Source organism: Phalangium opilio, unplaced genomic scaffold (assembly GCF_054372755.1).
Source record: "Phalangium opilio isolate 3A_F unplaced genomic scaffold, DU_Popi_V2 ptg000209l_1, whole genome shotgun sequence".
In the NCBI taxonomy this organism is placed as follows: Eukaryota; Metazoa; Arthropoda; class Arachnida; order Opiliones; family Phalangiidae; genus Phalangium; species Phalangium opilio.
Genome location: NW_028324217.1, coordinates 1,883,832 through 1,896,734, shown reverse-complemented (window position 1 = coordinate 1,896,734; position 12,903 = coordinate 1,883,832). Strand labels below are relative to the sequence as shown.

Below are 12,903 nucleotides of genomic sequence, written 5' to 3'. Positions count from 1 at the left end.
ATAGGTTACGGAGACGTCACGTGACTAATTGACCTCAAGGTCAGGGCCGGAAATAAAGAAAATTTCTTATAGGACGTGTGTCTAGTGACGCCCCCTTTGATTGGAAATATTATAGGACATTGTCCACTCACTCCACTGGAGTGTGCAAATTTATTGGCCAAACTGTAAAAACGTCGGAAAATTTATTGGTCAAAATGTCCCTTAGTTTTTAGAAACATTAGGGACATTTTAAAATTTTATTGGACAGTGTCCTGTGCTTATTTCCGACCCTGCTGCTCAAGGTCAGCTTTTGATTTTTCGTAATCACATGATTTTTTAAAAATGGTGGATCCAGTTAGTCAGAAGCCGAAAATGGGTCTGGTAATTTTTCTGTGTTTAGTGTTTAATTTGAGTGTTTTAACCTACGCTGAAAATGTTCCCGTGTATATTATGGGCTTAAAAAGGTAATTAAATTAATTATTTATCTTTAATTTTTGTATAAATACGGAAGGGGTGAAATTAGCGATGTTCTTTGCTAAGCCTTGGTCATTAGAAATGCATTGCCTATGCCGGGAAGGCGGTATCTTTTACCCCGACCTAATTATGGTTTTTAATATGATTAAAATTAAATAAATAGTAATTAATTAATTAATTTTAGCTCGTCTAACTACCCATCAGTATCCGCTTTTGGTTCATTATCGCACAAGGAATTTCGCGCAAACTATTTAGACCAATTATTGAAAGACCATAAAAGCCTCGTAGCTTTTGTTCAAGATAGGGTAAGAAACGGAGGCAAATATTTTAAACCCTTATAAAAAAATAGGCCTATTTCTTATAGTACCGCTCTAAAATTACAGCTAAGCCCCGAAGATCTGAGTAAACACGGCGTATCATTAAAAGCAACGGAAAAAACCCTCCCTCATTTAGAAACCAACCTTCGTAAAAAACCATCGTTAGTCTTACCCAGTGTCGAAAACCCAATTGAAGGACTTCGTAGTTTAAAAAATTCAAAAGATGTTCGTGAATTGAAACCAAATTCACCTAAAAATGGCAAAGAATCTGCCTTAAAACCGGAAGTTTTGATTTATCATCTTCCAGCTTCGTTAAAAACCGAAGATGCTAAAACAGCCTTACGTAAAAATGGTAATTAATTATGAATTTCTGTTTTTTTAGTTTTTAACAACATATTCAAATGAATTAATTCATAGATGAGTATATGCACAATGTAATGAAAGATTTGAAAGCTTCAAACACTGATTTTGTTGCGCTTTACACTGGTTTGAAACCATCTTACGTGAGTTTTAACGATAATGCCTAAGAATTGGGCGTTGGTTTAACTTTTTTAATGTTAAAAGGATGCTAAATCCGAAATTGAGGAGCATTATCGAGTAGCTCGGTCGCTTAAAGAGGCGATTGAAGTTGAAGTAGATGATAATTTTGTCAATAAGACAATTGCCTACTTTTATGGAAGTAATGTTACAATCACCGTAAACTCCAAAAGTGCAAACATTACTAAATATACTGTGGAATTAAAATGGCCCCCGGAAATTGATACAAGCTCAACAACCAACAAAACTATTGAGTATGTTTAATATTTAAAGGCTTTAATTATAATTTAAATTAATGTTAATTATTAATTAATTTTTTTAGAGCTGTGTTTACATTTGCTGATCCTGCAGATGTTAGTGTTATTTCTGGTATCAGTGTTTCGTAAGTTGATTTAATTTTAATTATTTAAATTAATGATATTTAAAATTAGTTTCATTTAAAATTAATGGCCTTTGAAATTAATGCCCTTTAAAATTAATGCCCTTTAAAAATTAATGTCCTTTAAAGTTAATGCCCTTTAAAATTAATTCCCTTTAAAAATTAATGCCCTTTAAAAATTAATGCCCTTTAAAAATTAATGACCTTTAAAAATTAATGCCCTTTGAAAATTAATGCCCTTTGAAAATTAATGCCCTTTGAAAATTAATGCCCTTTGAAAATTAATGCCCTTTGAAAATTAATGCCCTTTAAAAATTAATTCCCCTTTAAAATTAATTCCCCTTTAAAATTAATTCCCCTTTAAAATTAATTCCCCTTTAAAATTAATTCCCCTTTAAAATTAATTCCCCTTTAAAATTAATTCCCCTTTAAAATTAATTCCCCTTTGAAATTAATGCCATTTAAATTTAATGCAATTTAAAATTAATACCATTAGGCCTAATATGTTATTTAATATTAATTTTGATTGCAGAATGAACATTACAAATGCAACTGCTAGTGGTTTTTGGGATGCTAGGAACATCATGTTATCGGCAACACTTACAAAGGCAACAGAATTACAGATTTATTTGCCCTTGCAATTGAAAGCCCCTTATGAAGTTGGAGCCTCCAAAGGATTTTCTTTTAGTTGCAATAAACTTGAACTGAAAGGATCCAAAAAGAATGACACAAAAGATAATGAACTGGATTTGACCATTACCCTCAAAATTCAACAATTTCAGGTATGATAGAAAACCCTTTTTTATTTTTTAATTTTAATTATTTGATGAATCAAGCAAAATGTGCTTTAAAATCGCCTTTTTTTGGACCAATGGGGCTTGCAAACCTATTTTACTCATTTGTTTGTGGTCATTAAGTGGTCAATAAGCTTAGAAATGTGGTTTGGTAACCTGCACTATGTTTAATATGAAACAAATCCTCATGTTTCATTAACCGTAACCGCCATAAACCTATTTAGAGTTACTTGTTTGTTGTTGGACATAGTTATTAGTAATGCACATTTTAGAAACGAACTTTTAGAGCCCAACACATGCTTCTTAACTTGGCTTTATGGTAAAAATTGCATTCATTAAGCCTTGGCTTCAATGTAAAAATTGTCATTTGCTAAGCCTTGGCTTCAATGTAAAAATTTTCATTTGCTAAGCCTTGGCTTCAAAGCAAATATTTTCATTCTAGCTATCCTTGGCTTCAATGTAAAAATTTTCATTCGCTAATCCTTGGCTTCAATGTAAAAATTTTCATTCGCTAAGCCTTGGCTTCAATGTAAAAATTTTCATTCACTAAGCCTTGGCTTCAATGTAAAAATTTTCATTCGCTAAGCCTTGGCTTTAAGGTAAATGGGGCTGGAAATAAGCACACAGGATATTGGACATTGAGCAATAAAGTTTTAAAATGTCCCATAATTTCATTAAAAACTAAGGGGGTCACTGGACATTTGATTTTTGATAGCTTGACCATGAAGTTTTGACACAAATTTTGCGCATTCCAGTGGACAATGTCCATAAATTTTAAATTTTCCAGTCAAGGGGGGGGGGGGAGTTCTATAAGAAATTTTGAATTTTCCTTATGTCTGACCCTGGTTGAAAGTTTTATTTCATTCGCTAAGACTTGGCTTTAAGGGAAAATAAAATTTGCTAGTTCACTAAGCCTTGGCTTTAAGGGGAAATGAAATGTTTCATTCCCTAAGCCTTGGCTTTAAGGGAAAATGAAATGTTTCATTCCCTAAGCCTTGGCTTTAAGGGAAAATGAAATGTTTCATTCCCTAAGCCTTGGCTTTAAGGGAAAATGAAATGTTTCATTCCCTAAGCCTTGGCTTTAAGGGGAAATGAAATGTTTCATTCCCTAAGCCTTGGCTTTAAGGGAAAATGAAATGTTTCATTCCCTAAGCCTTGGCTTTAAGGGGAAATGAAATGTTTCATTCCCTAAGCCTTGGCTTTAAGGGAAAATGAAATGTTTCATTCCCTAAGCCTTGGCTTTAAGGTAAAATGAAATGTTTCATTCACTAAGCCTTGGCTTTAAGGGAAAATTTGCTATTCACTAAGCCTTGGCTTACGTTCCATAAATTTAATATTGTTTGCAAATTACAATTGCCTTGCACTTTTTGGTGGTTATAGCACATACCCATAACCCTAACCTATCTTTCAAACAAAAAATCCCAACCCTGTCACACCAAACTGTGACTATTTTCACAATCTAAAAAAAAACAAAAAATATGAAATTTTCAGGCTGAATGGTACCCTAAACGCGAGTACTTCAGTGAAAGTTTCGACTGTTTCACTTTCTTCACGATTCCAATATGGATGGGTCTCTTAACTGTCCTCTTGTTCACGGCAATCTTAGCTTTCGGAATCTTTATGTTATTCGAAGTTAAAACTATGGATCGTTTTGATGATCCTAAAGGCAAAGCTATCACTGTACCCTTAACCGAATAGAAACCTCCCCCCTTTTAATTATAATATAATTTAATTTAATTAAATTAATTTCAACACTTTAATCGAGCAAAAATATGTCAAGAATACTTAAAAATTAACGGAGAAAACATAAATAATTTAATTTAATTGTGATGCGCTCAACCTCACTCAGTCATTTCCACGAGGTTTTGAAATTGTCTAATATTAATCTAAAAAGTTAGGCCTAATGGACGAAATCATTCCTAAAACACTTCAATTAATTAATGTGTACAGAGATTTGTGATGTTCTTGCAATATATGTTAATTAACTGCGTGTAATAATGTCAATATTAGAGTAGACTAAGGTACAAGAGTTATTTTGTAAATAATAAATATCAACAGATGTTAATAATAAATTATTCAAGGTTCGTCAGTTAGGCTTTTCTTCTTTCATATGTTTCCTATAACTCGGGGTTGTCAAGTTATGATACTCGTGTTTTGATCAAGGGAAAGGCCTAATGATAAGTTTGATCAAGGGAACTGGGAAAGGCCTAATGATAAGTTTGATCAAGGGAAAGGCCTAATGATAAGTTTGATCAAGGGAAAGGCCTAATGATAAGTTTGATCAAGGGAAAGGCCTAATGATAAGTTTGATCAAGGGGAAGGCCTAATGATAAGTTTGATCAAGGGGAAGGCCTAATGATAAGTTTGATCAAGGGAAAGGCCTAATGATAAGTTTGATCAAGGGAAAGGCCTAATGATAAGTTTGATCAAGGGAAAGGCCTAATGATAAGTTTGATCAAGGGAAAGGCCTAATGATAAGTTTGATCAAGGGAAAGGCCTAATGATAAGTTTGATCAAGGGGAAGGCCTAATGATAAGTTTGATCAAGGGGAAGGCCTAATGATAAGTTTGATCAAGGGAAAGGCCTAATGATAAGTTTGATCAAGGGAAAGGCCTAATGATAAGTTTGATCAAGGGAAAGGCCTAATGATAAGTTTGATCAAGGGAAAGGCCTAATGATAAGTTTGATCAAGGGGAAGGCCTAATGATAAGTTTGATCAAGGGGAAGGTCTAATGATAAGTTTGATCAAGGGAAAGGCCTAATGATAAGTTTGATCAAGGGAAAGGCCTAATGATAAGTTTGATCAAGGGGAAGGCCTAATGATAAGTTTGATCAAGGGGAAGGCCTAATGATAAGTTTGATCAAGGGGAAGGCCTAATGATAAGTTTGATCAAGGGAAAGGCCTAATAATAGTATTGTTTTGATTAAGGGATAGGCCGAATATAGGCTTGTTTTGATCAAGGCAAAGGCTTAGGTTTTATATTAATCAAGGCAAAGGCTTAGGTTTTATATTAATCAAGGCAAAGTTGTTGCTGTAGTTTTTTGATCAAGGCAAAGTTGTTGGGGTTGTCTTTGATAAAGGTAAAGGTGTTGTGCTTGTGTTTTTTAATCAAGGCAAAAAACTTAACAGTTACTATAAAAGACGTAAGGATACTATTTTTAACCCGTTCTTATCAGGTCAAAGGTGAAACATTTTTCCTTTTAATTCTTTCTTTCCTTCCTTTGTTCATTCATCAAAATTACACAGTAGGAACCCAACATTAGATAATGTTAATCTTATCTCCCCCCTGAATTACACAATACACAAACCGGAATAAATCCTTAATTTCTTTGAATAAGGCAATGCAATCTAATCTCCGTTAGTTACACACACAACTTCACACAAGTAATTGCAACACCATATAAAGATAAAGATAAAAGATAAACAAACGAAATAATTCAATATATATTCTTTAATTGATATATCAGGCATTGATTACATGATTTTATTTAATAATCACCCATAAGATCGAGATTTCGTAATTTTAATAATCTTTTAATTTTCTTTACGATAGAATTTAATTATTTCTTTGTTTTGTTTTAAGAAATATTTACAACTTAAGTCGATAATATATTAGCGCTTTGTTTATTTAACGACGTACTTTTATATTATTAACTTAATTAATTAATTTTAGTTTTACAAAATAATAAGGCACCTTTAAATTTAAATTTAAACGTTAGCGGAGAAAAAGGCCTTCACATTTGTTCATATTTTTTATATTTTGAAAGTAATTTTATTTTAGTTTAGTTTAGTTTAGAGATTATTAAGGCTACGTGGTTTATAAATGAACGTAATTAATTAGTATACTAATTACGGGAATTGATTAACGTTAATTAAGTCATTAAATTTATATTTTTAATGATTTATAACATTAATTTTTGCAATTATTGTTTTTTTAACGAACTTGAGTGGTTCAGTTTTGAATAATACAAAACATAAAGACACCAAAATTAACATAAACATAATTAACCTTTCTTTAATTAATTAATAGCTTGATTTATTTTAATTTTAATTTTACAATGTGAAGGTGTTTTTTAATTTTAAAACTTTTTCAGCACAAATACACAAAAATAAATCGCCGGTAAACACATTTTAAAACCCCCCAACCCTTCCCAATACAACGCAAAAAAATTAAATTTAATTTTTAGAATTAAAATTTATTTAATTTAATTAATTTTAAAATCGGAAAAAATTTAAAATTTTTAAAATTTATTATTTAGCAATGAATGATAGATATAGATCAAGGAATGTATTTAAAAAAAATAAAACTAATTAGTTAATTAATTATAACAGCCCTTTAATTAAAATTTAATTCATTTAAAAAAATTAAAACCGAGATGAAGTTTAGTTTAATTACAATTTAATTGAATTACACTTAAATCGTTTGTTTTTTAAGTGGAAGACAAAAATAATTATTTAAAATTGAGGTTTTTTATTTTGATTAATCGCTTGCTGATAACGATAATGAATTTAATTAACCTTAAGTTATTCCCAGTGCCAAGGCTTAACTCAATCCCTCATTTTCTAATATTAACAAATCTGCCTCAAAATAATGCGTCGTCTGCTTTAGAGTGGACTGGAAACCTAATTTTTGACTTTGAAGCAGACGACGCATCATTTTAACTCAAATTTGTCAGTTAATTAGTCGTCTGCTTCAGAGTGGACCGGAAATGTTAATTTTTGTCTCTGAAGCAGACGACGTATCATTTTAACTCAAATTTGCCAGTTAATCTCGCGTTAAGCCTTGGCGCATGCAATAAGATGCATTAGAGATAGTTCGTTGTTAAGGAAATTTGCGCTGTTTATGGTTTTTTATTTATTAGTTTATTGCCAAGTCTTCAAGATTAAGAGACCATTTTTATAACTTTTGGAATAAGTTAATGTTAATTTTAATTTTTAAAAAATGAAGCCTAATTAAATTTTAATTACATTTTATTCGATTTCTAGCCAAATTCGAAAAGTCTTATATAATTTTAGCAACGTTCTTATTAACGTTTTTTAAGGAAGACTGCTACAAACCTTTCACTCTCTCCATCTCCGTCTCCGTCTCTATTGCCTTGATTAAAGGTTTTTAGCGTATTTTTTTAATTGGATAAAATTAAGCCAAGAGATTAATTTAATTTGAGGTATTTTAATTATTACCATTGTCAGGATTATTTAGTTTTGGAGTTTTGTCGGCGTTTCAATAGGAGTGGGTTGTTTGTATTGTCTAGGGTTTTTAAATGAAGGGCGTCGTAGTCCACCCTCATGTTAGCCAATGAACGAGTCATTTCTTCTTGGACTTCGGGCCATTGGTGCTCTTCTTCTTTAAGGACTCGAACCGAATGTAATGGGGTTTGAGGAACCTCCGTGTATTTCTGGAATTAATAATTAATTTCTATGTAATTAGATTTTTATAGTTTAGGAACAACGGGAGTTGGTTGCTAAGCCTTGGTCAAAACAAAGGTAAAGCCTTGGTCAAAACAAAAGGTAAAGCCTTGGTCAAAACAAAAGGTAAAGCCTTGGTCAAAACAAAAGGTAAAGCCTTGGTCAAAACAAAAGGTAAAGCCTTGGTCAAAACAAAAGGTAAAGCCTTGGTCAAAACAAAAGGTAAAGCCTTGGTCAAAACAAAAGGTAAAGCCTTGGTCAAAACAAAAGGTAAAGCCTTGGTCAAAACAAAAGGTAAAGCCTTTGTCTTTCACACGGACTGTTTTGATTGGTTGATATTATATATTATATTGGAGGTCAAGGTCACTTTTAACGCCGCCTAAAAACTCCTAAGCCTAACTTAGCGTGAAGTTTATACCAAGTTAGGCTTAGCAGTTTTAAGGTCCTTTCAATAAAATAAGGTAAGTTAATAGTTACCAAAGTAGGCTTAACTGTTTTCCTTTCAATAAGATTTATTCCTTAATTGAATTAAATAGGCTTAACTTATTCTTACTTTAACAAGGGAATAAGCTAAGCCTTTTAGTATTTAGGCCTAAAATGTATTTGAAAGCAAAACTGATAAGCCTAACTAGTTTTAAACTTAATTTTGATTGAAATTAAGGGAATACTCTAAGCCTAAATGGGTCTAAACTTTCTTTTGATTGAAATTAAGATAATACCTGAAGCCTAACTCGTTTTAAACTTAATTTTGATTGAAATTAAGGTCATACCCTAAGCCTAAATGGGCCTAAACTTTTTTCTTTTGATTAGATTATAGGAAACACGCTAAGCCTAACTGGTTTTAAATGTTCTTAAGATTGAAATTAAGGGTTAATGCTAAGCCTAACTTGATCTAACCTTTCTTTTAATTAGAATTAAGGGAATAATCTAAGACTAATAATTGGTCTAAACTTTCTGTGGACTAGAAGGCAAGTAATACATTAAGCCTAATTTGTTCTAAACTTACTTTTGATTGGCCTAAAATAAACTTATTTTAAATTAAATTAAAAAAACATTGGTAAGCCTAAATTAAAATCAAAGGAAAAAGGTTAAAGGTCACGAATTAAGAACAAAGAAGCAAATATCAAAAAACGCAACTGCAAAACAAACTACAATTGTTATTAAGTACATTTTTAGGAGTAAGGATGAAAGCCAAACTGTTCTCAAATTATTATGATTATTATTATTGTGGTCACTTACAGCAATCCACGTGTGACTCAAAACAGCTTCAATTGTAAACCTTTTTTCAGGATCTGTTCTTAAGAGACCCCTAATAAGATCCTTAGCTATATTGATTAACAAAAAATATAATTAATTAGATATAACATAACATGAAAAACAACATGTATCAGATTCAGATTAGAGCATTAATGTTAATTTAACTTACCATCTTGTGAAACATTTTTCCATTCTGGATTGGGAAAATCATATTGTCCTGCCCTGATGCGTTTTTTCATCCCAGGTGAGATAGCTAAGCCATGATTACTATAAAATGGAGGGAATCCGCATAACCTAGACAATGTAAGAAACAATGTTACTATGACAATTTTTTGTCCTAAAATCAATGTTAATACGACAATTTTGGCTAAAAAACAATGTTAATATGACAATTTTGGTCAAAAAACAATGTTAATATGACAATTTTGGTCAAAAAACAATGTTAATGACAATTTGGTCCAAAAAACAATGTTTTTATGACAATTTGGCTCAAAAAACAATGTTTTTATGACAATTTGGCTCAAAAACAATGTTTTTATGACAATTTGGCTCAAAAAACAATGTTTTTATGACAAATTTGGCTCAAAAGACAATATTAATATGACAATTTTGCCTAAAAAACAATGTTAATATGACAATTTTGCCTAAAAAAACAATATTAATATGACAATTTTGCCTAAAAAAACAATATTAATATGACAATTTTGCCTAAAAAACAATATTAATATGACAATTTTGCCTAAAAAACAATATTAATATGACAATTTTGCCTAAAAAACAATATTAATATGACAATTTTGCCTAAAAAACAATATTAATATGACAATTTTGCCTAAAAAACAATATTAATATGACAATTTTGCCTAAAAAACAATATTAATATGACAATTTTGGCCAAAAAACAATGTTAATATAACAATTTGGCTCCAAAAACAATGTTAATATGACAATTTGGTCCAAAAACCATGTTAACATGACAACTTGGTCCAAAAAACAATGTTAACATGACAATTTGCCCCAAAAAACAATGTTAATATGACAATTTGGTCCAAAAACCATGTTAATATGACAATTTGCCCCAAAATACAATGTTAATATGACATTTTGCCCCAAAAAACAACAATGTTTTATACTTACAATATGTACATAATAACTCCTAATGACCACATGTCACATGATTTATCATATTTTTCAGGACCTAATACCTCAGGGGCTACATAGTAGGGTGTGTAGCTGTTAAAGAAATAATGAGATATTAATAATTAATTCAATTAACTAAGTTTAATTATAATTACCATGGTGTTTTTAATGTGTTTAGAGAGTTGGTTTCCTTGGCAAAACCAAAATCAGTTAATTTTAAAATTCCTGTCATATCTGCTTTAGAGAACAGCAGATTTTCAGGCTGTTTAAAAAAAAGAGACAATAATTAGTTTAATTAATTAAGGCTGTAATTAATTTAATTAATTAAGTACTTTAAGGTCACGGTGAGCAATATTCATCCTGTGTAGATGCACCACTGCTTTGCAAATATTTCTTATTACCTCTGCTGCTTCTGTTATTTGAAAATAGGCCAAATTAATTAGGGTTTTTTAATGGGCCAAAAAAATTTAATTGGTTTTTATAATAGGCCAAAAGTTAATTGGTTTTTATAATTTGGAAAAAAAATTAATTGGGTTTTTAATGGGCCAAATTAATTGGTTTTTATAATGGGCCAAATTAATTGGTTTTTATAATGGGCCAAATTAATTGGTTTATAATGGGTCAAAAATATTAATTGGTTTTATAATTTGGAAAAAAATTAATTGGGTTTTTATAATTTGGAAAAAAATTAATTGGGTTTTTATAATTTGGAAAAAAATTAATTGGGTTTTTATAATTTGGAAAAAAATTAATTGGCTTTATAATGGGTCAAAAATTAATTGGCTTTATAATGGGTCAAAAATTAATTGGCTTTATAATGGGTCAAAAATTAATTGGCTTTATAATGGGTCAAAAATTAATTGGCTTTATAATGGGTCAAAAATTAATTGGCTTTATAGTAGGTCAAAAATTAATTGGCTTTATAGTAGGTCAAAAATTAATTGGCCTTATAAGGGGTCAAATTAATTGGTTTCTAATGGGTCAAAAAATATTAGTTGGTTTTATAATGGGGCAAAAAGGTAATTAATTTTATAATAGGCCAAATTAATAGGCCTTAAAATAGGTAAAATGTCTAGAACATAACATACCTCTTTCTGTAAAGGCACCTTCGGCTCTTTCTTGGATACGTTGGAAAAGTTCCCCACCTTCCATACTACAAAACACCCATTTAAAGTTAATTTTTTTAATAGAAATTTTTACTAAATAATTTTACCATTCCATGACAACTAAGAGACATCGTTTTCCCGCGTATGTATTTTCATAAACATCAATCAAATTAACTATATGTTTGCAGTTACTAGCTCTCCAATGCAATTCTACTTCACGCCTAGCCTTTTGGCAATCAGTCAAAACCTATTAACCCAAGTTAAATTACAATCAAGGTAAGCTAGATTAAGTCTTAGCTAAGAAAATAAACAATTCTTTAACGGGATTCGTATCTATTTATAGATTTTAAATAGCTTTTCTAAGGTGGGTTTAGTGACTAATGACCTTGGAATTTTGAAAAAAACTTACTTTTAAGGCGTATTTAAGTCCAGTTTTCTTGTCGAAACATTCAACAACTTTACCATTTATTCCTAAACCGAGAACTTTGTCCGAAATTGTATATTCCGCGATAATAGGGGTCGATTTGGGCATTAGGGGAGGTCTGGCATTGCCTAACTTTGCGAAACTATCGGCGTTCATGGTGGCCCCTGATTCGCGTACTTGATGGTTTCTTCCGATTAAATTACTCGCGTTAAGCCTTGGCGCGTTTTCCAGGCCTATTTCTACCCTACGTAATTGGCTTCTAACAAAATGCGACAACGAATCGAAACTTTTTCCCAAGACATACACGACGTTAGCTATGGTGCCCTCATCAATAGTTAACGGGACCAAATTATTAGTTAAGTTACGGGTCAAAACACCACGATCGGTGGTGGTGTCTAGCCACCACTTTTGGAGGTAATTATGGATGACGGGACGAAAATTGATAGACTTCTGTCCCCCCCTGCGGCTTCTTTGTGGGGTTGCCGATGCCGACTGTGAGTATGACATAAAACACCTTTCCCGCGACTTCGCTACTACTCTGAACCGGAAGAACTGAATTTTCTTGAAGAAACACTAATTTTTATTAACATAATGCCCACACAAAATTTATTTTTAGACTTCTCTCTAAATTAGGCGTACTGATAATTCAAGGTGTATTTCTCATTTTAAACGAAATGATTTCGTCATACGATGCCAATCTGAGAGAGGTGTAATCGCGTGTGCATCTCAGGTGGAAAATTCTGTGGGTGTATGTCCGTGAAAGGCGCGAATGCAAATTTCTGGTAGTGCGTTCAGGGTAAAAATTTAATGTAACCGATTACGTTGATTATATTAAATTTGGTTGTATTTTTAACGAGATGAATGCATTGTTATGATGGAAACTCCTCCTGGATTGTGATTGGATGGAGTTATATAATGTTAGATGCAGAATTAGCCATGGCTTATGCAATAATTCATTTTTCTCAGTTTCCACCTTATTAATGGAATATATAAGTGATGAGACATTTAGTGAATAAGTTTTAATTAATTCCTAAGGCATTCGTGATACGAATTTCACAAATTTTCGTGTCTAAACAAAATTAAGAGATA

At 31.4% G+C, this 12,903-nt stretch overlaps 2 protein-coding genes across 2 annotated transcripts; one reads left to right on the top strand and one right to left on the bottom strand.

Moving 5' to 3' along the window:
* The first annotated feature begins 292 nt into the window (after positions 1 to 292).
* On the top strand, positions 293 to 4,569 carry VhaAC45 (Vacuolar H[+] ATPase AC45 accessory subunit). The gene is made up of 8 exons (XM_089854460.1): positions 293 to 443; positions 638 to 758; positions 837 to 1,122; positions 1,188 to 1,273; positions 1,335 to 1,561; positions 1,630 to 1,689; positions 2,219 to 2,468; positions 3,972 to 4,569. The coding sequence occupies exons 1-8, from the start codon at positions 322 to 324 to the stop codon at positions 4,176 to 4,178; spliced, it is 1,359 nt and encodes a 452-aa protein (XP_089710586.1). The 5' UTR covers positions 293 to 321; the 3' UTR covers positions 4,179 to 4,569.
* A 1,344-nt stretch (positions 4,570 to 5,913) lies between these two features.
* MAPk-Ak2 (MAP kinase-activated protein kinase 2) lies at positions 5,914 to 12,478 on the bottom strand. The gene is made up of 9 exons (XM_089854456.1): positions 11,800 to 12,478; positions 11,498 to 11,637; positions 11,373 to 11,437; positions 10,617 to 10,696; positions 10,440 to 10,546; positions 10,282 to 10,377; positions 9,314 to 9,438; positions 9,127 to 9,212; positions 5,914 to 7,877 (listed from the first exon to the last, which is right to left on the bottom strand). Exons 1-9 carry the CDS (start codon positions 12,319 to 12,321, stop codon positions 7,674 to 7,676), a joined length of 1,425 nt encoding a protein of 474 aa, XP_089710582.1. The 5' UTR covers positions 12,322 to 12,478; the 3' UTR covers positions 5,914 to 7,673.
* Positions 12,479 to 12,903: the final 425 nt, after the last annotated feature.

What these genes read in the sequence shown, in the direction of transcription:
- VhaAC45 (XM_089854460.1), top strand. Translation starts at nt 322, where the DNA reads ATGGTGGATCCAGTTAGTCAGAAGCCGAAAATGGGTCTGGTAATTTTT. An exon ending in TATATTATGGGCTTAAAAAG is followed by an intron (nt 444 to 637) that starts GTAATTAAATTA and finishes AATTAATTTTAG; the next exon opens with CTCGTCTAACTACCCATCAG. An exon ending in TCAAAATTCAACAATTTCAG is followed by an intron (nt 2,469 to 3,971) that starts GTATGATAGAAA and finishes TGAAATTTTCAG; the next exon opens with GCTGAATGGTACCCTAAACG.
- MAPk-Ak2 (XM_089854456.1), bottom strand. Translation starts at nt 12,321, where the DNA reads ATGTCATACTCACAGTCGGCATCGGCAACCCCACAAAGAAGCCGCAGG. An exon ending in GGAGTTATTATGTACATATT is followed by an intron (nt 9,439 to 10,281) that starts GTAAGTATAAAA and finishes TACATTGTCTAG; the next exon opens with GTTATGCGGATTCCCTCCAT. An exon ending in GAAAAATGTTTCACAAGATG is followed by an intron (nt 9,213 to 9,313) that starts GTAAGTTAAATT and finishes TAATCAATATAG; the next exon opens with CTAAGGATCTTATTAGGGGT.